This window comes from Balearica regulorum, chromosome 2 (assembly GCF_011004875.1).
Source record: "Balearica regulorum gibbericeps isolate bBalReg1 chromosome 2, bBalReg1.pri, whole genome shotgun sequence".
Classification (NCBI taxonomy): domain Eukaryota; kingdom Metazoa; phylum Chordata; class Aves; order Gruiformes; family Gruidae; genus Balearica; species Balearica regulorum.
In genome coordinates this window covers 35,282,813-35,310,535 of record NC_046185.1, presented here as the reverse complement: position 1 = coordinate 35,310,535, position 27,723 = coordinate 35,282,813, and the positions used below count along the sequence as shown (strand labels likewise).

The 27,723-nt window shown below is 39.2% G+C and overlaps 1 protein-coding gene across 9 annotated transcripts in view; it reads right to left on the bottom strand.

Annotated features, from left to right (window-relative positions):
- The window catches only part of STAU2 (staufen double-stranded RNA binding protein 2), a 178,066-nt gene that overhangs the window by 74,270 nt on the left and 76,073 nt on the right, over nucleotides 1-27,723 (bottom strand). For all 9 annotated transcript variants that reach the window (XM_075743885.1, XM_075743889.1, XM_075743891.1 and 6 more), the window contains one exon: nucleotides 12,191-12,498. In XM_075743885.1, the coding sequence (XP_075600000.1) occupies nucleotides 12,191-12,498 (308 nt within the window). The remainder of the gene's footprint in view (nucleotides 1-12,190; nucleotides 12,499-27,723) is intronic.

Genomic DNA, 27,723 nt, shown 5'->3' with positions numbered 1-27,723 from the left:
TAAGAGAAAATTAGCTAACATGGCTGCTGTCGCAGCAGCACACAGGAAAATCAGTACAGTAAGGTGCTTACTGTTTACCTTCCATCTGTTAAACCTTCACCCAGGCATGTATTTATAAACACAGTGTTCCTGCGGAGCGCATGCAAAGTGAGCAACCATAGTTTCAATGACTGGCATTTGAGAGCACAAGGAGACCTGTTTGTCTGATAGGGAAGAAGAAATTAGGAGATGGAACATGGTTTTCTGTAAAAAAAATCACACTTAGGTTGAAGAGTACCTTGCTACCCTGTTCGCTTCCTCTGTTCTATAACTGAGATATGTATTGTTTTGTAGACATAGTAGAAAGTAGCTTAACTACAGTGATCTAAAACACTGAATACAATCTCCCCCCCCCAAAAGAATAACATGATAAAAAATAATAAATTAATTATCCAGAAATTTAAACAATGCAAAGCACTACAAAATAATGCAAGCTATACCTGACATGCTTTTACAATTCACAGTCAAATATGAAAAACTGGCAACCCTGGCATCTCCTGTTTTCATCACACAGCCTGAAAAAAAGGAGGGCGGTGAGGGAGTTTGCGTTCTGCTAATAAAGTCCACAGAGGACGAGCACGGTATGGAGCGTTTGTGGAGGAGCCTGTGTCTCAGGTATCACCCTGAACAACTGAGTAAAGGGAGAGAGGAACTTGGTTAGTTTGGAGAAAGAAAATAGTTCGGGTTTAAAATCACTTTCTAGCAAAAGCATCTATGGAAATATGTTTTCATTATGAAGGTTGTCACTGGCGTGAAGAGTGAAGCAAGCATTAACTACTCTCTGTTTGCAAACTGCACGTGAAAGCCCCGAACGCTGCACTAATGAAGAGGGAACGGGATCACTGTGAACTTGTGAGTACAAAACCGTCTGCCTGAGTTTGCTGAAACGTCTGATACTGACACAGACGCTGGTTTTGTGCGCTAACCTAGACACAGGGCAGTCTGCGGAAAGAACCACCCTTCTTTAATTAAAACAAGAAACAATCATTTCACTTCTGAAAATTATCCTGTTTCATTGTGCTCCCAATTCTGAACGAGACTGAAGGAGACGACACCCAAAACCCCTCTGAAAGCCTCGGCTTCAAGTCACAGCGAGAGGAATAAACTGCAACTCGTCTCTTTTATCCTTCTTCACCTCTTCTTGTTGCTTCTCTTTTTAAGGGTTTTTGCTTGACAGCTGAGTTCCCTTATTTTAATTAAAGCTAAACCCCAGTCTGCTATGAATTCACCATCGCACCTTCACATTTTTGCCAGCTGAAACTTCCAGTCTTTCAAAGTTTTGGCTGTATTCCAAGCCAAGGTCTGTAGCTAAGTTATCAAGTCACGTTAGGATTTACTCAGAAAGATTTTGGCAGGGAATGTGGCCCAGTGTGTTTAGTGCTGGCTGCAGTATTTTGAGAGATCCTGACAGCTTTTAAACTTTCTCATACCTAAACCCCTTAAATTCTAAAATTGGTTATGAAAATATGATTCGCATTTTTTCCATGGACCAAGTTACATGCAGGGATATGCGGGAGGATTTTAATGGTTGTATGCAAGATGCCGAGGAGAAAAGCTAAAATGTTACCAAGGTGACATCCGCACCACTCATTAGCCAGTTATTCTCCATTTACCTTCTTTCCTTTTAGAAACTGAAACAAAAAAGAAGCACCTGGCTGTTTCTGGAGGCAAGAAGAGCAAAACTGCAGCAGCACTTGAATAAAGGGCTTTCTTCCTTGTAAGAGGGAGAGAGGTAATGATGGCCAGAATAGAAGAAAGCTACTTTAGACAGATTTCTGGCCAGAAGCCAGGTAGTTGGAGACCTCGAGTCAGGAAATTTACTGCCCTTGTAGCTAGATTTGCATTTGCCTTCCTAATTCTGCATGCTCTTAAACGAATTCAGAAACATTCTTCCTGCAGCAAATATTACCTCCTGCAGTATGCTCTGTGAACGAATATGCTAGGTGTCCAAACTTGCATATCTTTCCTTATAGAAACTGATAAGAGAACGATTCTTATGGTTATTTTTTTCCAGAATGACTACCACTATTTTGACTTCCTTTGAGGACAAAGATAGGGTAATATGGACTAGATGGTCTATAGTCAGCAGAAACATTTCTGAAAGAAATGGAAACTAATAAAACCACTTCTTGTAGATCTACTCTGGGTCACTGCCATCAACTGTGGTACTGCCTACTTTCTCTCTGAAGTCAGTTGATTAAAAAACCTTATAAAACAGAATGCAATGAAGTCCAGGTGCTTTGATTTTTTGAAGCTCTCTCAAGACCAGTTCTTGCTATCAGCTTGTTCTGTTTTATCTCTCCCTCTATTTCACATTCCCAACATGTTTTCTTTCTTTTGGCTAGTCACGTATAAATTAAGGTTTGGAGATCTTGAAGCCCTTACCTACATAATATAACCATTTAATTTCAAGTTGATTTTCAGTGTGGTAGGACACCTGCAAGTTTCTGAAAGCCAGGAAAGGACTCAGTTTACAGGTTGCCCGGTGTGCAAATCACAGATGCCACTAAAATTACCAATAAAATCCTGGCTGATCCACTGCCTTGCTTGGAGGAAACTTCTTTCCCTGCTAATCTGTATTCCCTTTACAACAAAAATAGCAGCTGTGTTGAATAAATGGGAAGTTTTGTAGCAAACGACCTGACAAAAAAGTGTAAGTTTTCTTCAGAGCACAAAGACGGTAAGTTCACATGAATAACAGGAGTTCTCCTATTTCCTGACTTCTGCCCAGTGGTACACAACTGTAAAGATGCCAGTGAAGTGTAGAAAGCTGCACAGGTTTTGGCCTGGAGGGAGCTAATTTTCTTTATAGCAGCTTGTATGTTGCTATGTTTTGGTTTTTTGATCAAAACAGTGTTGTTAGCAGTGCTCTCACAGCATCAAGGCCTTTTCTGCTTCTCACCCCACTAGTGAGGAGGCTGGGGGTGCACAAGGAGTTGGGAGGGAACACAGCCGGGACAGCTGACCCCAACTGACCAAAGGGATATCCCATACCATATGACATCATGCTCAGCATATAAGGCTGGGGGAAGATGGAAGGGAGGAGGAGGTTTGGAGTTATGGTGTTTGTCTTCCCAAGTAACCGTTAGGCGTGATGGAGCCCTGCTTTCCTGGAGATGGCTGAACACCTGCCTGCCCATGGGAAGCAGCGAATGAATTCCTTGTCTTGCTTTGCTTGCATTTGCGGCTTTTGCTTTACTTATTAGACTGTCTTTATCTCAACCCACGAGTTTTCGCACTTTTACCTTTCCTGTTCTCTTTCCCATCCCACTGGGCAGGGTGAGCAAGTGGCTGCGTGGGGCTGAGCTGCCTGCCGGGGATAACCCGTAACAGTCCCTTCTGGCACCCAATGTGGGATATGAGGGGTACAAGATAACGTCAGATTTGATCAGAGTATGCTAGACCAAATTTATAGCTGTCTAGCTATGAATTGGCAGGCTCCTGTCCTTGCCATGGGGCTTGCTTGCTTTGCTGTACATTCAAGTCTAGTACTTGTTAGTGGCTGCTTTTGGCTTCTGCTGTTTCCTGTATTCCACATCCTTATCGTCCTGTTCTGCTCTGCCTGGGAATATACTGATAACAGCAATGGGCTGGCAGATGGCCAGGGAATTGCTGCGGCTCCTGTGCTGCTGTACTGGGCAGGCTGGAACTCAAGTCCAGGGGACTGTGACCAAGGATAAGTCCATGCTGGAGCAGGCACATCCAGAAGCGTACGTGGCTGTGGAGTAGTCCATGCCAGAGCAGGTACACCCCTGAAGGAACTGTGGCCCATGGGTAAGGTCACAGTGGAGCAGGTACACCCTTAAGGGACAGGGGCCTCTGGAAAAGCCCATGCTGGAGAAGGGGCAAGGGGAGGAGTTCATTGTAACATTAAACACTATGGCCTAGTCCAAAGGGACAAGGAGAGGAGATTGTAATGGATGTACCTCTTAATTGCTGTAACATATTATTTGAGTTGTGTTTTATAGGAAGTACTATAATCAGGAACCACCTTAACAAACGGAGGACAAGCCTCACAAGAAGTAAAGCAAGTACAGCAGAGACCCAACCTGAGCTGACCTGTTGCCAAAGAACTCCACACAACACACCACCTCTCCTGTCCTGAGCAACTGCTGTAACAGATAGAGCCTAAATCATGGACTAAATGAACGAAATGGACATTTGTGGACTTTTTAAAGGGGTGGCCTATTGACTAAGGGAATGATATCTGTGTATTCATCAAAGGATGGCAAGGGCAGGGTAGTTAATGAGGATCTATTGGATAGCATGAGACCTGAGCATGATGTAAATATTACAGGATAAGGAGTGGAGAATATACTGGTTTTGGCTGAGATGGAGTTAATTTTCTTCATAGTATCTTGTATGAGGGTATGTTTTGAATTTTTGATCAAAACAGCATTGTTAGCACACCCATGTTTTCGCTACTGCTGAGCAGTGCTTACACCATGCCAAGGCCTTTGCTGCTTCTCACCCCACCCCACCGGTGAGGAGGCTGGGGGTGCACAAGGAGTTGGGAGGGGACACAGCTGGGACAGCTGGCCCCAACTGACCAAAGGGACATTCCACATATTCCATACCATATGACATCATGCTCAGCATATAAAGCTGGGGAAAGAAGAAGGAAGGGGGGGGACATTCAGAGTGATGGCGTTTGTCTTCCCTAGTAACTGTTAGGCGTGATGGAGCCCTGCTTTCCTGGAGGTGGCTGAACACCTGCCTGCCCATGGGAAGCAGTGAATGAATTCCTTGTTTTGCTTTGCTTGTGCACGTGGCTTTTGTCTTTATCTCAGCCCACGAGTTTTCTCACTCTTGCCCTTCTGATTCTTTCCCTCATCCCACTAGGGGGGACTGACCGAGCAGCTGTATGAGGCTTAAGCTGCCCACCAGAGTTAACCCATAACAAAAGCCTGTAGTAATTTGAACATCAGGCAACAGTTTGGTAATTGGTGAAAGTGCAAACTTCACATTAGAAAAAAAAAAAATAAAAGAAGTATCCAGAAGAGACAGAAACTGAGATAATGAGGTCAATCATTTCTACAGGTGTTTATACCCTCTGTGGGTAAGAGACAAACATTGCTGTTAAGATTATTGTACTGGCTACTGAGCACGGCATGGTACCAACACACAGGAAGATAATACCCTTCTTCAAAAGACCAGATTTCAATACTTTCAGTGATGATAGTGCACAATGTCATTCCACACGTCATTTTACAGAAAACGATGTAACCAACGAGCAGGTACAGTGCTAGTAAACTTGACTACAACCCAAGGCACCAGGACTAGAACCAAAAGCTTGATTCCACAGCTTGTTTTGCAAAAGCAAGTATTGATAATACATGGCAGCACAGTCGCTCTTGAGCTACTTCATGGGATTTCATGAATACTAATTTTTAAATATAAATTCCCACTGCCCTTTGACTGTTCACATTAAGTGAATCAGCTGATCACAGCTCCCTCTAGGCCTGACTGTACACTACTATTTTAGAACAATTTCACTGATATTTGCAGTCTGGTCAATCCTGTTGGGAAAGAAGTCTCCAATGCCTTGAGGAGGGGGCTAGCTGCACAGTTATATGCATATAATTACAGGAGGGGTTGACTACAAATGTGGATGAAGCAGTATTTGCTTTAACAGCCTTATTTCAAAAGTGTTCCCTAACATTATTCTACAAACATTTTCATTTTTAAATATCCTATTTTTTCCTGGTTTTTGGAGATAAGATCTTCTTCAAAGAAGCATTTATTTATATATTTAAAAACAGATTGCTGACATAACCCTCAAATCCATTTTACATTAATGATTCCAGGAAGCATGATGTTATAATTTCAAAAGCTTCCTTTAATTATTGTTCAGTTTTTCTAATTTGAACGCGTGAGAAGACTTTTGTACTCCCCCGAACTAGCCCATTTGCTGGGATTCCAGTCCCAAGCTGACAGTGGCCACAAAACTTTCTGCAGCCGACATGTTCAAGGACAGAACAGTATCTCCTGGGTTCACATTCTAGTTTTTAGCACTTGCTAAACTTTCCCTCATTGGCTTTAGCTGGAGACTTGCTAAAACATACCTTTTGATTCATTCATCTGCAGGGAACTTTGAAAATACACTCTCTCTGACAACTAACACTATAATTGCAGCTATATTCATTATAATAATTTGGTACATCAAACTGTTCCACGCAAACCACAGTAAAATCTTCCTTTTTTTTTTTTCCCCTCACAGGTGATTTGGGGGAATCTGAGGAAAATCACATCAGCCATTCATGACTCATAAGAGATGGTTTGGATTTTGTCCAGTTTATCACAGCTCAGCTCCATTTCACCTCTAAATAAATGATCACAACCACCACAAAACAATTAAACTTCTAACTACAACTTTTGTAGTATAGGCTCAGTAGGTAACTACTGAGGAAAAGTGCAGGTGACTGAGATAGTGAGGGCCACTTTACGCAAAGCAGTCAGCCACAAGAAAGGCTGAAAGAAGCAAAGAGAAGTTGCTGCTTTCTATCCTGACAGGAACGGAAATGAAAACAACAAAAAAATGAAGATCGTCTGTTGTAGAAACTAAGACAGGACTTTTGGGATGGGAAGGTAGTCTATAGTCCATCAGAGACACAGAGACAGGAAATGCCCACTGATTTTCTGGGAAACCACGGAAACTTCATTTGAATGTGCTGCTTCAAAGCCCTCTATTGACGCTTTCACCTCCATCACAGCATTCTTGTTAGTCTGGTTTCATTTCTTCCCGTCGGCCTCCTCAGCAGGGAGATTCTGCTGAGAATGAGATGTGATACTGAGCATTTCTCAGAATGCTGTCACCTTACTTCTACTCACCAGAACAATAAAAAAACTCTCAAAATTCCCATAACTGTAGCCATTTGAATCTGGAGTCAAGGGGGAATGCTTGGGGTTTTTTTCCTGCTTGTTTTTCTCCCTGACCTTGTAATCTGTACCAATGAATTCTTGCATTTTTCAAAGCTAATTCAGAGATTTGTGTTCTGCAAGAGCTCAAAAGACTGCTAAACGTCTTGCTCTAGCATTCTTCTTCTTATTTATCATGGCTTTTTTCATGAATGTGACAAGTTTACAGAAAATTTTGAAGAGCAGTCCTGTTGCCCAAATCCATAACTGCTGTGTCACTCTGTTGCCTTCAGAGATACAACAATTTGTACAAGTAAATGATCTGGCCTTAGTTTTCCAGTTCTAAGTTATACTGAAGATCATCGAAAACAAATATCCTGGTGTGCTGGCAAAGACCAATGAAACTTCAATTGAAAAAAGTCCTGCTTGCTGTGGGAAGAGAAAAACATAGACGGAAAAGGGATAAGATGCTGCTTTTACTGAGGTTAAAACAAGCTTCACAGGTAAGAAAGAAGGGAAATAGTTCATGTCAAGACTCCCAGGGAGCTCTTGCAAATTAAGTATGCATATTTCACTGGGTTGTGTGATGAACAAGAAGTAACAAAAGGAAAGCCACTTCCATCTAGTGAATGAATTTTAATTTAACTAAGTAAGCAACATTTCTTAATTATGACCTGCTTTGGAAAAGAACTTTTGAATTGAAACTGTTATTTCAGCTATCATCAGTGAATTGGCATACTTGCACACAAAATGTTAGTGAAGGATGATAAAGGCAACTGCATCAAATTTCAAGATGCAATGTGATGATAATAATAATTTATATTTCAATTATTTTCTTCAGGCTTAACCCTGAATACCTCACTCATTCCTTTTTGTATTAAAAATTTCCACTGAACTCAAATCCTATTTTCATGACTGCATCTAGGAGCTTTGCTGGAGAAAGGGTTTCAGGCCCAAACACTTCATCATTAAAAAGACCAAGAACTCTTTAACTATCATGAACACTGTCAACATTCTGACAGTGAATTTAATACTGGTCAAAGAGCAGGAGATGTTGGGTAAAGCAGGGGTGGGATTCACACACCTTCACAAACTCAGGCGAGGCGGATGTGAAGGTCGCGCACCGTCCTTTACTTGTGAAGCCGGGCGCCAGTTCTGTAGTGCTGCACTAGTCAGCAGTGGCAGCTAAACCCAAGAGAGACCAGAGAATGACCACAGCACGACCTAAGGTCCGACCGATGGCTGTTTCACGTACTACGCCGAGTCTGAAGAAGCCAGACTTGCCCCTTTTTGCTCTTCCTGTCAGTGACTACACCCTTCAGTGAAAGCGGCGAGTAGATGCCAAGGAAAGTAATGTTATCACTCACAGCAGAATGACAACCCACAGCATGTGAGGACATGTCTGCATCAGACGACACAGCCCAGGGCAGAAGTCTCAAAGGTGTGACTGACTTCAGGCAATGAGTTCACAGCATGGGGCAACAGCCCAAACTCGTAAAATGCTATGTAGGGTGCTCAGGCTTATCAGTGAACTAGAAGTCAGGTACCTACTCTGCTCAGGTGTTTATGAAAAACCCAAGAAGCATCTATCGTTTACACCTCTAAATGACTTGCTATTAGCATCCATAGTGCCTGTGATAAATTTGGAAATGGTATTTAGGTGCTTTTTAAAGTTTGACCTGCTCCAAGAAATTTGTGATTACATACAGATCAGACCGAAACTATAGCTCTTTCCTTGAAATTCACTGAGGGTTGAATTTCCCTGAAATTTCCCTCATATATATATTTCAGTAGTGAGATCCAAGCACTCCTAGACTGATTTCCAAATCCCACCTCCAACAAAGCAAAACGAGTGTTTGTTTTGCTTAAAGCCACTGTAGGGAAAGGTTTGAGCTCAGTGTCAACCCTTGTACGAAGCGTGGAAATTTAGTTTAAGCCCACTTCTGCCGACAACTCAAAACCATGCGCTGAAACGTAGTGGCCACGAGTTAACCTGAGTCTAGGGCATCCAGCAGGACTTCTCCTGTGTGAGTGGTCCCTCAGAAATGTATGCCTGTGCTACCGGTTGGGGAGATGAGAAACATTTAGAAATGCTCAACAATAAAACATTGAAATCTACCAATGTATAAAATGGAACGGTTAACCACTAGACAAATGCGGGGCCGGGGGGAAGATATAAATTGTGTAACCATTGCAATCAAAGGAATACATCAAGTAGAAACTATATCCTGTGTGAGATTTTATTATGTAGCCACTATGGAGAAAAAGTTAAGATCTCTAAGTCCTGCCAATGCAGCAAGCCAAGTATGGCTGCAGCCACGCATCGGGGCTGACTGTGGGCACTCAATCATGGCTTTTTAAATTTTACAATCTTTGCTTCATGGAAACTCCCAGGGGAATTTCCTACTGGACTACCTGCAACTTGTGGTTTGCCTCATTAAAACCTGGAGGCTCAAATTATTCATGTGTAAACAGCTTCTCTAAAAGCTTCTATTTAAACAAACTCTCTGAATAATTTACTGCACTTAAACAGTCAGCAAAAATAACTGTAACTTTCCTAATCTAGTTACAAAACAATGGCCAAAATACCACATAGTCACTTAAAAAAACCAATTTTACCAAAGCTGAATTTTCCTTTAAACAATCTCCGGGCAAAGTCTGCAAAACAATTACCTGCTAGATCGTATTCATAAATATGAAGCAAGCTCTAAAAATGCTTTATTCAGAGTTTGTAAAGGCTTGCTTGAAGAATTTGTGTGTAATTATCACTGGTAATTCGAAGCCTGAGCCTTGAAAGTATCCAAGCTAAACACCTGTTTTTCAATGACACTGAGCTGCTGCTTATCAATTACAAATATCTTTAGAATAATAAGCTGTAAAACATAAAAATGTAATTTTTTAGTACTTTTCCATACATTGGTCCCGATAACTCTTAATATTAAGGGCTTACAACAGAACATGGCTGAGATCATATACAAACAGTTTAGAAGAATTTAAATTAAATAACCACATTTTAAAGACGTGTCCCCTGCAGCTAAAGAAGTTAAAAAAAACCATTCAAATAAGCAAATAACATTTTTTTTTACATTTACAAATGAAACACCATATGAGTATTTATTGATTTTTTTTAAAAATTCAAAAATACATTGTAACAGAACAGAATGTATACGTTCTTCAATGAAAGACAAAACTATGGTTATCATCCGGACCAGAATACAAATACATGCTAACAATTTAAAAATCATTTTGGGTCGTTCAGGAAACATGAAACAAGCTAGGTGTTTGCAAATGCAGTAGTTTTCTACTTAGTAAATATGCCTGAGAAAGTTAACCTGTAAAGAAATCGGCTTTTAAACTCTTAAACACAAAGAGCTTTCTAGGCTGAAATGGTGAAGAGACCTGTGACATGCACCTGACAGGCCACCGAGCCATTTCCCACAGAGATTCTGTTCACTGCTCCACCTCGGCTCAGCCACCCAGCAGCGGCAGAGTTTCACATCAATACCAGGCTTATTCAAGCGAGGTGTTAAAAAGCATGCTAAGATGATGTAAAACCATCAGTTACATACACAGCAGGGAGATGTTAATAATCGAGATTCTCTACCAAGCTCCTTGGTTTGTACCAGGGCCAAGTAAAAAGCAGTAGTCTAGTTCATGGATGAAACAGATTATGTTTTTTGGCTCAAGGTAAGACCCTTTAAAAACAATTTCTACATAAGCATCTAGAATCAAAGCATGGGAAAAAAAACCAGAACAAACACAACTAATCATTTTACAGTAACCACATACTGTAGGCAAGTAAGAATCAAAACAGTAACATAAATTGTGCATCGGTTCTATGAAAATAAAGTGTTACTAGTAGACACAAGCAATCTGACAAGATGTGAAAGTGAGCAGTGAAAACTTCATGGATTGAATTTCTTTTCATCGGAATTCATCTGTTTCTACTGCAGGCAGGTAACAAACGGAACTCAGAAAAACTGAATTCCTATCAGCAGCTTAGCTCTACTACGATGAGGCTTAGACTTTTACCGTTTCTTGCATTAAGAGACATTCAAACTAATGAATCAAAAATGACATTTTAAAAATGAAGACCAAAAGAAAGCTGAATGTACATTTTAGACAGAAACAGTGTTAAGTCAAATCCACAACTGGCGATACCTGATATATGCAAATGTAATTTAACTATGCTGCTTATGCCAACAGAACATCTGACACTATATCTCGAATTCTAGCAGCCTCTTTTAAATCACTTCCAACAACTGCATGCTTTGTAAATTACATGGGCTTTGATGAAAAAAATCATTATCAGGCATGCAAAAATTCTAACAGAAACCTCCCATTTCCCGACTTTGGTTACATGATCAAATTACATATGCTAGAACATATGAAACCAACTTTTCAAATGAAACAAATTCACAAGTCTGAAAAAAAACCCAAACAAACCAAAACCCAACAAACCTATGACAGGAAAAAGAATATTTCTACATAGCTGGTCCTATCCTCCAATGGTACAACACAGTAAAATGAGCTGCTATCCATATACGCATGTAATTTTGCACATAATGGTGATCGGGAAGAGGCTTCTTTTCCCCATCTTCCACAGTACAGAAATGACTGGATGTACTACAGAGGCTGCCACTGTCCTACGAAACGTAGGGTATTTGCCATTGCTGGATGCAGGTCATCTGTGCCGAAGGACTCACGCGCTGACCCAGCGCGGTACACCTTACATTCTCTAGTATGGACTATGATGTCAAAAACATTCTGCGTTGCTCTGACACCAGGTCTGCTCCTAGGCTGCACCTTCTAAACAAAACGTTGTTCTACAGGTTACAACTAAGAGGTGCAGGGTAGGAAGCAGAGTAACGGCTTTAACAACCTGGCCCAGAAGACAAACACAAAGTTAAGGTGGTGCGTCAGCACCTTCTGCATCAGAGCCAAAGAGAGAAGCCAATGCCAGAGCAGTATGTAAAGCTTCTAATGCCAAGAGGTGAAGACTCTCAAAGAAATACACGTAAAAAGCATAATTTAAGCCTGTAATTATTTAAGCAGAATAAACAAAGGAGAGGAAGATGGCCTGCAGTACGGTGGATGGAAGAAACGAACAAAAAAGAGGAGGGACATGTATATTGGTGCAGGGTTGTATCTCCTGGACCCAAAAACTGCCTTGGACATCAGCTAATTTTACAAGATAAGTTACATGCATGCCCACATTCAAGAGGGCAAGAGTGAAACCTTGATGGCAATGCTATGATTCTGGCTGAAGAGCTTCATTTTCCCCCTCCCATACCTGAAAGCCTTGAATCCTTGCCAAATACTCCAGCTGTTTTGAAGGTTGCACTGCAGAACAAGGGGAAGCAGGAGATATTCCTTTTAGACCTATGGCTTCGGCAGTTGGGGATGTTCCATTCATGAGAAGTTCCCTGGCAATTGTAGCTGTGCTATTTGTTGTAGGAGATATGCTGAAGAAAGAGCTAGAAGTCTGGCTCATTTCTTTTGATGACAAATAGCTTACAGTGGTACCAGGGGCTGATTTGTTGCGGCTTGCTTCCATCTCTTGATAAACGTCAGGAGACAGATGGAGTATTCCCTTTGGTGCTGAAAGTAAAAGCAAAGATCATTCTCATTACTCTAGAATGGGCTTGACATATAGACTATTTTCATTAACACACTTTGCAGTGGAAAACAAAGTAAGCTTTTCAAAGCAGTATCTTTTCTCCACAGTAATTGTAAATGAATTTGCATAATTTATTTAGAGACAAAGCAGATCTGAAATGCCCCTCTTCTTCCTCTTCCCCCACTCTTGTTAAGAAGGTACAAACCTGGGCCTCAAAACTGCGCCTAGCGGAGAATACACAACATGAACAAATCAGGTTTGGAGATCTACAAACCATGAGGAACAGCTGCTGCTTCAAAATAGTAGCACGGTCGTTATTTCACCACAATCTTCTGCCTCCTACCTGGTACAATAATTTAGGCTGCTATTTCGCAAATGACTTAAACTAGCCTACGTCAGCACTGTCACCACCAGAAGTAGTTTTGTCCTCTCCCACCTACAGCTGCTGTTTGTACTCGCCAGCTGCTCTACAGCTTGTGCCAGCACCAGCACCTGTAGGACCACGCAGTGATGCCCATGAGAACGAGCTGTTGGAGGCAAAAGACGGGCAGGGAAGCCATAGCCAAACTGCCTCAACTGCTGCCTTCAAGTGTTTGCTGAATTACAACAGCAGCCTCTGCCTAAATAACCTTCCATTGCCCTGCAGCCACACATAGAGTGTGCTAACGACTCTTATGTGACTGACTGCTCTTCAACGTAATGGGATTTATTAATTAATTAATTTATTTAGCTGCACATATGGCATCCTATAGCTTGCAAATTGCTACTTGCCTAGGACAACATTTATATTGAAGAAGGAAAGAACGTATGTCATCATTAATATCAATAGAACTTAGGGTAAACATTAAAAAGATCTAAATTTGTTTGCGTGAATTACTTTTAAATATTTCCAGTGAAATGCAAATTAGAGATAATTTGTCTACATTTCAAAATTTTAAATATGTTTTTAGAAAACATTTCCACCCTAAACCTGCTTGAAAACAGGACTACATACCTGATCAGTTTTGCTGATAGTCCTGTGCATGGAAATGTGCAGAATTAAGGCTGAAGTTTGCTAGCTTTCATATACAATGAAGCATTTGTTGGGAACATGAGTACCCAGTTTGCTGATATAAGAGGAAAACCTCTTTCTTATTATTAATAAATTGAAAAATGATCTTGAAATGTGTAATTTCATATTAACAACATACTTTAATCTTCTAGCATATATCTGAAAATAACATGGGTGAATCTGAGCCATATGGCATTTCATTCTAGGGATGATAAACCTGTTTGTTAACTAATTTAGTAATCCCAAGAGAAATCAAAGGGTTCAATGCTTAATTCATTTGCAGTACATATTGAATTAATCTCAGAATGTAGAATAAATTCAAAGAAGAGAAGAAAATTAATTTCCAGTTACCTAGAAAGGATTCCTCTAATCCTAGTAGTGCAAGTAATATTTTTAAATAACATGTCTACCACAAGGAGAAGACTCAAAAAATATTACCAGTAATTAATATCCTCATTTTCATCTACATGGTGAAAATTGAACTTCCTCACTGCTGACTCAGCAAACTGCTTACAGGTGAATCTTTTAATCAATTCACTCACACATTTGGCTTTTAAATTAATATTGCTTTCAGAAAGCTGGAACATCAGCTTACACCATTCACAAAGACTTATCTGTTATTCACCTGATTGCTCTCCCCACCTGCCTTCATGGGGCTGGGGAACCTGGCTGGACCCTGAACTCCAACTTTAAAGGTGTTTTAACCAGTCTTACAACTGGCTCCAAAGCCAGTGGACCCTGCACTGAACTCCAGAGCTAAGCACAAATTCAAGACACTGCTACTGGGAAAGATGAAGAACAGGGTCCCTAAAATTTCTTTTTCTCAATTTGGGACAATTTAGAATAGGACCTTATAGATAACAACAACTGCGTAAACACGCAGCATTATTTTATAGCGCATAATCACTATACGATAGAGTGATTCTATTCCCTTTTTTCTGAGGCTAAAATCTCCAAGCCCTATCACTGCTCATATTTTTAAATAGTCTGATACAAGAGATAACATGAATGAAAATTAAAAGAGATAATACAGATATTGATAGTTGACAATAGGTTACAAAACCAAACAGCAATAATAATATTGAGTGGCAGGTGTTCATGACCTCCTAAGACCTGCCCGCTGTAAATCTGATTTCCTACAAATACTTGAGAAACAGAAAATTGAACAAAAGCTGAAACAATATACTTGTTTAGAAATAATATATTAGCCTCCCCAATCAATTTTAGAAAAACATAGTACAACGTTAACTTAAAAAAAGTTTAAAGAAGTTTAAAACTAAGTCCACTGCTGCAGATGTCTGTTCCATTGATGTAATATTACTTAAAACAAACATTTTACATGCTTTCTCAGCCATTTCACTGTTTTTACATGATCCACCCAAATATCTAACTGCTGTCTGGAACAATGGTTTGGAATACTTCCAGATTACTAAGCTTTCTAAATGTTAAAATAACTAATATGCAGCATATGATGAATAAAAAGATATTGAGCAGAGTAATAGCAAATGCTGCTAAAGTACTGACTTTACTCTAATGGTTATGTTAGATTAATAATAGTAGTTTTACACTTATGCAACACCTTTCTGCTAAAGACTTCAAAGTGCTTTATAAGCAATAATTAATTTAAATCATACCTTGGCTCTGAGAGGGAGATATTATATTACCATCATTGATTATCTCTGGAAACAAAGTAATGTAATATTACAGACATTACATTAATATACTTGCAAGCTCTTAACTTTTTATATTCGGGGCCTATGTTTCACGAAGCTTCTTACAAACTTGTTTTAAAAAGGCAGTAACAACTTGGTCTCCTTGAAAACTTCTATCAAGCACATATTCATTGTAATTCATTACCTATTTTTAATGTATTATTGAGGATATTTTTAATATCATTCCTCATTGTTGTCTGCTTATTTCAACTCTGTTGAATTGTAGATGAGTGGATATATATAACAGTTTAGTTCCAGTAGTAGAGATGTTATCACAAGACAAGGAGTATGACATCAACAGAGGAGTAAGAGTAAGAACAAAAGAATTCATCAGAAATTATCTTAATTAGTCTTCAAACACACACTTTAATAAAAAAAACACGGGAGAAAGAAATACTGTCCTCTGGCACCATTTTGCATTGCAGGAGAACATCTCTAGGTGAATATTTTCTTTTTTTTTTTTTTTTTTTGTCTGCTAAATATTTATCCCACACTAACTTCACCATATGCCAAAGGTAGCATCATAATTACTAGGAGTCACAGGGTCTATAATACTACCAGTTAGACCAACAACATCACACCTTCTGCTGGACATATGAATGAGGTACATTCAGGAGGCATGTTAAAATAATTTCCATTTGTATTATTTAAACCTATGGGCAAATGTGCTATGAAAATATGCAGGCTAGCTATGCAATGTAATCACTAACATTTGAAAAACATGTCTTATTCATCCCTAGCAGTAATTTTTAGCAGTCTCTCACAATCTTCTGAAGTCTCTGCAAACCCCACACCAAAGACCTCTCTTACCTAAGAATAAATTTCTTGATCTTCCATTGTCTACTTCTGCTGTCACATACTAGACAACTGCAAAAAGTTTAAACTCCAAGGCAAATGTACGGTTAAGATACAAAACGGCCCAACTATCTTTCACAAGCCTTCCCCTTGAAGTGTAATCTCAGTGCTTTGATTCCGCTTCTTTTCACAACAGCAGTAGTAGAAGCAGTCTCCAAAAATCTGTTGGGAGTGGTGTTATTTTTATCCCTAACCCTTTCTCTATAGGGTGCCTGTCCTGGTTTTGGCAGAGATAGAGTTAATTTTCTTCCTAGCAGCTGGTATAGTGCTGTGTTTTGGATTTAGGATGAGAATAATGTTGATAACACACTGATGTTTTCAGTTGTTGCCAAGCAGCCAAGGACTTTTCAGCTTCTCATACTGCCCTGCCAACAAGACGGCAGGGTGGACCTAAGAAGCTGTGAGGGGACACAGCCAAGACAGCTGACCCAAACTGGCCAAAGGGAGATTCCATACCATATGACATCATGCTCCATATACAACTTGGGGTTGGTTGTGAGGTAGGCCAGATCAGGAACTAGCTGAGCATTGGCTTCGGGTGGTAAGCAATTGTGCTGTGCATCTCTTGTTCTGTATATTTTTTATTATTATTATCATCATCATCATTTTCATTTTCTGTCCTAGTAAACTGTCTTTATCTTAACCCATGAGTTTTACCTTTTGTTTCTTTTTGGTTCTCTCCCATCCCAGGTTAAACCACAACAGGTCCCCTTGGCTAGGAAGACAGGAGGACCTTTCTACAAAAGGGTCCCCCACTGTCTGGATCTTCACTCCTTCTGGAGCTCACGGAAACAAAATTAACCATCAGAGAGACTTTCTGCATGGGGAATGGGGTCAGGAAGAAGAACGACTGACAATATCACCAAATGAGCCTCAATGTATTAAAACGCCACAAAAGTGGAACTTGCTGATACAAGGACAGTGACAAGTTACCCCACAGCAGTGGGCTACTAAGTTAAGAAAAATTCAGAGTGATGACAGTGTTGCCTGCACACTCACAGGGATTAGCATCTATAATGGTACCACTGGTGTCCCGTTTTCAATTTAGTACTTCTGTCAGGAAGACCAGAAAACATAAAAAGCTGAGATTTTTATTTTATCATTCAACTCCAAAAGATGACCTACAATACAGGCTTATATTGTCAATGCACATATATATCAGTGCTAATTTTCTCTCTTTTCTACATGACCAGCACTGTAGGGATACTCTTCCTCTGCCTTCACTCAATGACTTCTCCGGGCTCCAGGTCACTCATTGACTTTTTGTGTTTTGAGGACACTTGGTCTAAACCACAACTTTATTCTTTCTTGGAGAACTACAATTTTCTCCCTGGGCTCTCACCTGCCCTACAGGAAAGCTATACTGTTGGTGCATCACAAGCAGTGTCAGCTGGTGTATGACGTCCCCTGACACCTCCGAAGAGCACATTTCTTCCCTGCACTACAACCAGTGATATGGGGCACCAGCAGGAAGGAGTACTTTCATGTCTTGTGTAATGATGCAAAGGAAACTTCATATACGAGCATGTCATATACATGGTTTAACACTCTGATACTTGAAATAATCCATCAGTGGATGAAAAAAAGATTGTTCATAAAGAGGTAATCAATATTTTTGGAACTGAATAAAATACTCTATACATAATAACCACAAAGGTTTTTTTCAGATTATGCTACTTGTATTCACACTGAATAAAGCCTTCTTATATTGTGCTGCTTAAAATACGTAGCAAAAACTTGTAGTAAGACATTAAGCAGTAAAAGCTAGACCCAGATCTAATCCCGACTTCACTATTATGTAAGTTAAAATGGACAAAATCTTAAGAGGCATGGAGGACTTCCACATGCAATAATTCCTCCATAGAACTGGCAGGTTCTCAACATGCCCTAGAATATGGCCTATTACAAATCCACTAAGAGTGAAAAAGAGAATTTACAAAACCAAATAACTATTTCAATAACAAGACTGAAAAATGTAAATATTATCATAAAAAGAAATTATCATTTTATATTCATTCACTATAAAAGCCTATTTATATACTAGAATATTTTCAAATTTTGTTTTATTACCTCAGTAGGAACTCAGAAAATGTCAGTCAAACAATTGAATAGGTGAATAGTACGGCTGTTATTTTCTCAGTAATAGTCTACACACTATCTTGGCTTGAAATACGAAGATGCAATCATTACCTACTTAACACAGCTATCTGTGGTATTTCTAAGTCACCAGCTACTGCAATATTCAGACGTGAAAAAATGTTTTGTCATTACACAATATCCTTCAATCAAAAGATCTCGTCTATGTGACCTTAAACAAACTCATATTATATAAAGTCACTCCTTAAAATACTAGTATATTTAACTCTAAAATAACCATGACACTGAAATAAATACTGTTTAGTTCTTTGCAAAGTGGTCTTGATATCCTTAATTTCACTGGTACATCTTTTGTACAGCCAACTTGCAGTATCGCAGGAGACTTAAATTGTATAAATTTGGTGTTTCACTTATGTGAGGAAAGTCCTTTGAAATCTCCCACAGCTTTACTCCTGCTTGGGAACATAAGGTTTTGGTAAAACTAAGACTTAGTGTCTGCAGTGGGGAATTCCTACAGGATATTCTATGAAATATTCCAATATACAAATGAAACACCTACACCATTATTTTTAGCTGATAATTTCTGCATCATAAGTTTCCAACAATATATCAGTGTACCAGATAACCTAAGATTAAGACGAAGCAGGTTGTGAAAAGAACCAATCTAAATGAAGAAGGAAGGACAGTATTCTTATCAGTAAAGAGGATCAGCAAATTTGGAGCAGGAGCAAATCAAGTCAGCGAGCTGACAGATCAAGGTGCTTGTAAAAGCTGCAAGAAAATTATTTTTGAGGGGTAAAGCAATTAGGAGAGTGCCTAAGTGCAACTGCAGGTGACCTGTGCAGGCAAGACTATTCATTAACAGATTAAGAGGAGAATGAGAATTGCGATGATGAAAACAAAGGCATGATCCACACGTAGAGGAGATGAAAGAATGAACAAGTCTACTAGACAAGGATAGAGAGGTTGCTGAAGCTAAGAAGGTCAAGGGGGACATCAACAAGCACAGCATAGGTATGAGTGAAGATGAAACCAGAGGAGGAGAAAGCGGTGGGGGAGTGGAAGTCATAGGGGTAAGATGTTTGATGTAAAGGAGAGAAGATGGAGGAGAGAATGGAGAATGAATTCTTGGTTCTGACAACAATAAAGCTTCAGTTCGAGTGTTTCAATTCTTCAAGGATATTATCCTAGACTAAGGGTGGGGTGCATGGTGGGTTCCAGGTTGGGGGGAAGGAAGTAGGAAAAGGAGAAGACTACAGAAAAAGACTTCAGAAAAGTGAAAGCATTTAGAGAAACACAGTATTGGGTTAATTGTGTGCTACTCCTCCGTTTGCTTGGCCGAAGACAGAAATCCAAATGCAGATAATTTGCAGAATTAGATTATTAAATCTGAAATTGAGAATTAACATCAATAAAAGAGCTCTGCGTTGCTACTTTACATGCAGGTTTTTTTCAAAGGAATAGGCTAGCAACCTTGAACAAATGTAATTCATATAGGAATTTTAGGGGACTGGGAAAAGCAACAGGAGAATTTCTCTGAAGTTACCTCTGCCCACAGAGCTGGCTATCTACTGTCATGATGGCTGTTCCCTCTTTATACATTTTATGCATCAACATCAATAGTTAAGCAGTCTCCTAGAAAGCTGACTTGGGTTCCTTCTCAGCCTGAGGGCATCCAAACCACAAGCCTCACAGCCCAAGTGTACGTTTTGCACAATTCACACGACTCAAGAACCAGGCAGCAGGTTGCTTGCAACTTTTTTTTTTTTTAACCTGTATCTAAAAATATGCAGAATATAATAACTGTAAACCAGCCAGGGAACACCAGGATACATATCTGCACATTCACTCACAAGTGCTTTAAACAACAGACAGACTACAAAATCATGTTTCCTTTAGATCATTCCTCCTCTGTGGATTTCTTGCATTTTGACAGCACTTGATTTTTTATTTTCTATCTGCAAATGATAATGATATTAGATACATATCTCTAAAAGGCGGCTGCCATTATCCAGATTACTCTGTACCTCATGAGTACTCTCCTTCTGGTGCGGAAGAAAACTGAATCTAAGTGTCCCAGCTTTCTGGACACATGTTTAAAACTCTAGGTACTTTAGAAATACACATTATACTCTAAACTCAGCAAAGAAAGCATCACATCTGAAGATGCAAAACTTACAGTACTTTAAGCACCTAACCGAGCATCTCAAAAGGGGAAACTTGGGGGAAAGAGGAAGATCAACCACAGTTGTGCCCAAATCTCACTTACACACAAAAATGCTAACTAGTGGATCTTGCCACTAGTTCTCAAAACAGCAAGGAAAAAATAACCACGGTCCCTTCCCTGTTTTGTTAATATTAGATGGTTTTTAATATTAGGTGGTTTAGAAGCTTTTTCAACTGTTTAAAAAAATATGTGCAAGTTGTATTTGATTGGTATTATTCTGGATAAATTATTATCTCATTCTCATTGCTAGATTAAACTGAAAAATTACACATTAATTACTAATAATGACAAACACAGCACAGATTTCCCAGCTTCAATAGCTCAGGGAAGAAACAAAATTGGACAGATCTCCTCTGCTTTGAAATTTAATTTTCTTGTGTCTTCAGTTAGAATGAAAATCTAGTTATCTCAGACCCTTGCTAGAAGATAGGATGAATCCTTTTTTTTTTTTTGAAAATTAGCACATCAACTCAGCAGCCACAGAGGCAAGATGGTTTTTAAACATAACCAACTGCTAGAACAGGCTCTAGCCAAGGTTATGAGACATACAGACTGTAGACAAGTGGCTCAGCTGATGGAACCGCTCCCCGAAACACACAGTGATGGTAGAATGTGCACCTGACAGTATGTTTCCTAAAAAACCCTACAAAACAAAACCTAAAACTCAAACCAAACAGATGGAAAACTACTGTTCTGTGGCCTGTGCTTCATTAAATAAGTGGTGTTGTCAACTCCTCCTACTGTGGTTTCTATTGAGAATGACAAATAATTCAACACATGTTTAGTGATGTATCAATCTAACTCCTAGCAAGAGTGTATTATAATTCACGGAGTTTAGCAAGTTTGGAAACAATTCAAAAGTGAAGTCCAATGAAACAGCAGTACTCAGCAAAATGCACACAATCCCTTGCAAATCACCTTTGAAATACACCCAAAAGAATTAAATCTTTCAGCAAAACATAACACATATAAGTTCCAATTAGAAATATCTGAAATGGAAAACAAAAACTTTATTCCCAAACTGTAGACTTCAGTAACTGTTCATGGAAATGCAGAGGTATTAAATTATCTACTGGAAGTCTTCACCAAAATCCCCATCTGAAAAATAAACATGTAGAGGACTATAAAGAAAAGTCTTTATAAAACTAGTGAGGGCCAGAACTATAACGTTCACATAAATTTTGTTTCCTCCAAAATGAAGATGTATTAGTATGCAAAATTTCATAGATACATTATTTATTTTGCATTTATTTTCTCAAAAAAAATGGTGAAGAAACATCTAAGTAAGAATTTGAATGTAACTGTACAGTTAGGGCTTACAGTAACACCATATATTTTCATATTTTTTGTATTTCTTAATATATATTCTTAATATCTTATTTAAGTAGATTTTTAAAAATACTAAAATACATGTTATTTATGGAAAAATGTTCAAATTTCCTCATCACAGATTTAAGAAACTCTTCTGAATATCTATTTGCTTTTTTTCCTCACTGCTTTTTCTTTTTTTTAACTGAGAACAATTGCATGAGATCAAGTATCTTTGTTCCTTAGGAGATCATCTGCTCCTGCTGCTCATTTACCATCTGAAATCATAATCATCTGTTGGTGACAATCTAATCATCTTCACAGTAACTAATTGTGATGTCACAAACAAATGATTATGATTTCAGGTGGTGAACAAACAGCAGGAGCAGATGTACTCTGAAGAACAAAGACTGTAAAGTCATGCACGAATCCCTAGTAATAAAATGTTAGGCAAGAAAAACAAAGAGCCTGTCCTTTACAGAGAGGTAGCGTTGCTCTGAATGTAACCTTTTTTTATTATTAGTTTTTCAATACTTACTCTGTGATTCCCAAATTTGCTGGAAATAGATAAAGGAAAACTATACTATGGGAAATTGAGGGTGGGGTGCATATAAAAACAGTTAGGGTCATTTTTTTCTTTGTTAGAATTAGAATATATAAAAACACTGTTACTTTTTTCTTTTATTTTCACATATTTTTGTTCTTCATAGCTCGTCTAGAGCTTCTCCTAGAACACATCCTGTATGATATTTGTGATTACCCCATCTAGAAATACAAAACCTAAATATGTTCTCAAGAAAATGCACTTTGCATTATTTATTTGTTTCATGTTTTGTTTTTGTTGATAACTGCTTAAGTCAAATCCAGAGAGATAAATGAGCATTCTGTCGACAGTAAACATCTCGTGTATAGGCTGCAAATGCTCCTGGTCTGCCCACAGCATCTCCATGTCTCCACCAAAAGCATAATGGAAAAAAGCCACTCAATGTTCTTGTTATTTCATGTGTGAAAAATGTCTAAGATATCTCAAACCAAGAAACAAATAGGTTCTTGTTTCATCTCTAGGATTGTGAAATGAAGAGGAAAGGTAAAGAAGTAAACATGTGGAAGAAGCTTTGCCAGTGAGTAGGAGGAACAGAAGTGAAGTTTGCTACAAGGACAGCTGCAAAAGTACATGATAGAAGGGAATAGGAGAAGTTAATTTTCAAGGATATTTAATAGGGAATACTAAAAATGCATTGAATGAGTATGTAGGAGAATACAGACTGAAGGGTATTTCCCAGCAAAAATGAACTACAGCATAAGGGTACAATGAAATCTGTTCTTCAATTGTAGTAAAATATGTACCTGTTCTGATTTTTGTTTTCATTGTACTGAAGTATACACCTTCACTTTACTATTCCAGTTTTATTTCACACTGTTTCAGATGAAGACATAGTGTATTATGCACACAAAGAAAGAGTGTCTGCCTGAAAAAGGAAACTGATGCACAGTACGTTGTCCTGACAGGACACAACTGTTTTCCTGGAATAAAATCACTAGAAATGTGAATAAGAGATGCCAAATGGTTGATGCAGCAATCTCAGGGCCTATCTTACATTTTCAAGACTACCGAAAGTTAGATTTGAGGGTCACAACAAATGCAAACTGTACATTTCTCTTATAAACAAGGATATAGAAGGGAGGAAGCTGCTCCATTTGCCCTCTTTAAAACTTCCTACAATAATGCTGACACTTCAAGAGTAGATACACCTACCAACAATTGTTGTTCTTAAATTAGCATATTTATACCTGAAAGGATGTGACATTTTTGATCTGAAACAGCGGAATTTGTTTGGAATTGCCTTAAAAAAACCCCCCTGCATTTCACAGGTAAATGAGAGATCATGCATGCAAGTGGTCTCTTCTTTCATTCAAAAGAAGACACTTCTAACTTCCTCAGTTCTCCTTGAGCGTAAAGCCCTGAAGTTATCTTGGATTCTGAGGCTTAGGGGAAGATCAACTGGTGTGTGCAGGGAAATTTTGTAATATTACTAGTTCTTCTTAAGGGTTTTTTATGCATTCCCTGTGTGGGAAACCAGCACATAATATTCTACCAGAAGAGCAGGCAAAGTGCTCATAGATAAACATGTACTGGCAGACCACCCCCCTACAAAATGTTAGCACAGCATTTCAACAAGTAATCACGTCTATAGAAAACTGGTGAGAAACATCAAGTGATACTGTGTAGATCTCCAAAATGCTGCAATCCCCTGACATCAGTCACATCCTGAAAAACAGGCCTCTTCATAAAGCCATTCAGTAGGAAGGTATCAACTGAACTTACTGGTTAGCTGAATAACATACAAAAATTTTCTGTACATTTTCTATCCAGGAATCTGTGTTTCCTTCCTATACATTACAAATAAGCAGTGCGATATTTATATGCTGCAAGATCTACAGTATAGGAACTACTACAGTGGTTTTCTATATAAAAATATATTTAATAGAGTGCCAATCATAGAATCATAGAATCATAGAATCATAGAATGGTTTGGGTTGGAAGGGACCTCAAAGACCATCTAGTTCCAACCCCCCTGCTGTGGGCTGGGACACCCTCCACTAGACCACATTGCCCAAAGCCCCATCCAACCTGGCCTTGAACACTTCCAGGGAGGGGGCCTCCACAACCTCTCTGGGCAACCTGTTCCAGTACCTCACCACTCTTACAGTAAAGAATTTCTTTCTAACATCTAATCTAAATCGACCTTCCTTCAGCTTAAACCCATTACCCCTTGCCCAGTCACTACACTTCCTCATAAACAGTCCCTGACCATCTTTCCTATATCAATACAACAAATTCATAATTCTGTCAGGTCATTTCAGTTTAGCAATACTAGGAGAGGTTTCAATGAGAAACTCACAAAGAACACCTATTAGCAATTCATTCAGCCAGAGGTGATATCACATTAACACATACAGAGAAGAAAAATGCATTTCTAGATCTTCCATGAATCCTGGATGAGACTGTAAGGTGAAGAAATACTGGTCTGTCCTCTACATAACTGTACCATATTCATTCTCCTCTTTATATGGAAATCACAGTTAAGTTGTAAATTTTAAAGAAAATACCCTAGAAGAAAAAGGCCCTTTATGAGGTGAAGAGTTAAAAAATCAGTGAAAAATAAATATGCTTGTTGACAACATTTTGGGTTCAAACCCTTCCTATTCTGCAAAGGGATAGCACAGTCCCTCTGAAATAAAAAATGATACCCTTAATCAACTGATTATTATTACTGTTGCCTCTAGATTGGAACCCTCAAAAAAGGAGTTAAGGGATTAAGGCCAGTGGTCTCTGAACAGCACTGTCAGAAATAAATGCTCTATGTCTATTGACATGATAGCTACATCTCCTTTGATTTCCAATTTACTTGGAGATCAGAAGAATGAAAATGAAGGCAACTAGAAATGTCTTTCATACATTAGAAAAGCATCCCAGAACGAAAACCTGTTTCTGCTCCATGGCCTGTTGTGGCTGCAAAAAGGTCTGTGAGCAGGTAAATCTGTGAAAAATAAGTTCTTTGGTCAGCACAAGTTTAAAATATAATTTTTGTTGATCTTGTCTCCTGTTGAGTGAGTTTGCCTTTGTGTTCTCCTTCTAGATTTGGATTTACATATATAACTGATGAAGTTTTCTTGCCAGATGAAGCCTAGGAAAGGGATTGTTTTTTCTTGTTGTTGTAATAGATGGTTGTGACGTCATCCGTAAATATCTTTGCTACAAGACACTGCAAGGCCAGGAGAGAAAAGCTAGAGGTCTTATTCTGCTCTCCCAAACTCCAATGTGTTAACATTTGAAGATGTGTCACAGGCCATGTCCTTTGAGATTTTGACAGTGCAAACAGAAATCTTCTATAAGTATTTATGGGGATTGATGATAGGGCTGGAAGGAAGCAATTAATAAGAAGGCTTACATCCTGTAGAATGCTTCCTTTCAGGGAAACACAATGGCATGTGCTGAATCCAAGATGACTTTAAATACTAGCAAACTTTTGTGTAAGTTGAAGCACGAATTATTCCTCAGGTCTAGTGACTGGGAAGACCGCATATATACTGGAGCACTACTGACCTCCCTTACAACCTGACATGTCCTTCAGACATATATAGGCAAAAAATAGAAGGTAGCTCATGTGTGTTTGTCTCCAGTACAATCCTTAGTTGAGGGATATAATGTTTGGGACTCTTAAGAAGTTCAAAACTCAACAAAGTTCTAGAGAAGAATCATAGAATGGTTTGGGTTGGAAGGGACCTTAAAGATCATCTAGTCCCAACCACCCTGCCATGGGCAGGGACACCCTCCACTAGACCACGTTGCCCAAAGCCTCATCCAACCTGGCCTTGAACACTTCCAGGGATGGGGCATCTGCAACATCTCTGGGCAACCTGTCCCAGTGCCTCAGTACCCTCACAGTAAAGAATTTCTTACTTATATCTAATCTAAATATAAACTCTTTGCATTTAAAACCATTACGTGTCATCCTATCACTACATGCCCTTACAGTCCTTCTCCAGCTTTCTTGTAGGCCCCCTTTAGGTACTGGAAGGCTGCAATACGGTCTCCCTGGAGCCTTCTCTTCTCCAGGCTGACCAACCCCAACTCTCTCAGCCTGTCTTCATAGGAGAGATGCTCCAGCCCTCTAATCATCTTCACGGCCCTCCTCTGGACTTGCTCCAATAGGTCCATGTCCTTCTTGTGTTTGAGGCCCTAGAGCTAAACACAGTACTCCAGGTAGGGTCTCATGAGAGCAGAGCTCATGGAAAAGTGAAGGAAGTACTATTTATATTATTTTTACCACTCTAAACAGCAAAAATCTAGTTATGAAATCACAAAAGTCTATCCTATTCATCACCTACTGCAGTGAAACTGAAGTCAGTCTTCACCAGCAAGGTCTCTCAGGCCTTTGTGTCTATAGACACAGCTCAAGGAAGAGAGAAACTACCAGTAACAGCACCTAATCAGAGCCAGGGATCTCTAGAGAAATTTTCAGCCAATACAAGTCCATTGGACCAAATGGGATATGTCTTAGTGTGCTGAGTCAACTGGCTTATGTCATTGTGAGGCCATTCTATTATCTTCAAAAAGTCACGGAGATCAGGAGACATCTCCAATGCCCGGAGAAAGGCATCATCATCATCAAAAAAGGCAGACTGGTCAGCCTCACTATAGTCCCTGGAAAAGTCATGCAGTAAGTCCTCTTAAAGTCATTTGTGGGCACACGAATGAGAAGAAAGCCATTGGGAACAATCAGCATGAATTTACCAAGGATAAAAACCAGCCTCAACAACCTGATTGCCTTTTATGATAAAATGACTGGATTTATGCATGAAGGAAGGGCAGTGGATGTCATTTACCTTTGCTCTAGGAAGGCTTTTGACATCATGTCTCCCACAGCATCCTTGTATCCAAGCTGTGATATTAGAGTCTAAGTAGATTAATTACTAGATGATGAAAATCTGTTTGGATGATCAGGCTTAGAGGACAGCGGTAGGCTTTGAGGGACCTAGCAGCCTTCCAATACCTAAGAAGAGGTTGCCAAACAGATGGAGCCAGGCACATTACTGAGGTATGTAGCAGAAAAACAGGAGATGATAGTCAAAACCAAACAGGAGATGTTCTGACTAGCATAAAAGGAAAAAAATTCAATGTGAAGATAATTAAGCATTGGAACAGGCTGCCCAGAAAAGCTATGGAATCTCCATACTTGGAGAACTGGAAAAAAGACATAAGCAACCTTGTCTGAACTCTGTACTGACCCTGCTTTGAGTAGGCAGTTTAGATGGCCTCCTAAAATCCCTCACAATCTGAAGGATTCAATGAGTAAATAAAAATTACCTTTTTCCTGCACTCATTCACACCTATACTCACACAGAGGACACTCAAGAGTTAATTCATCCAATTGCAATAAAAACTCCCAAA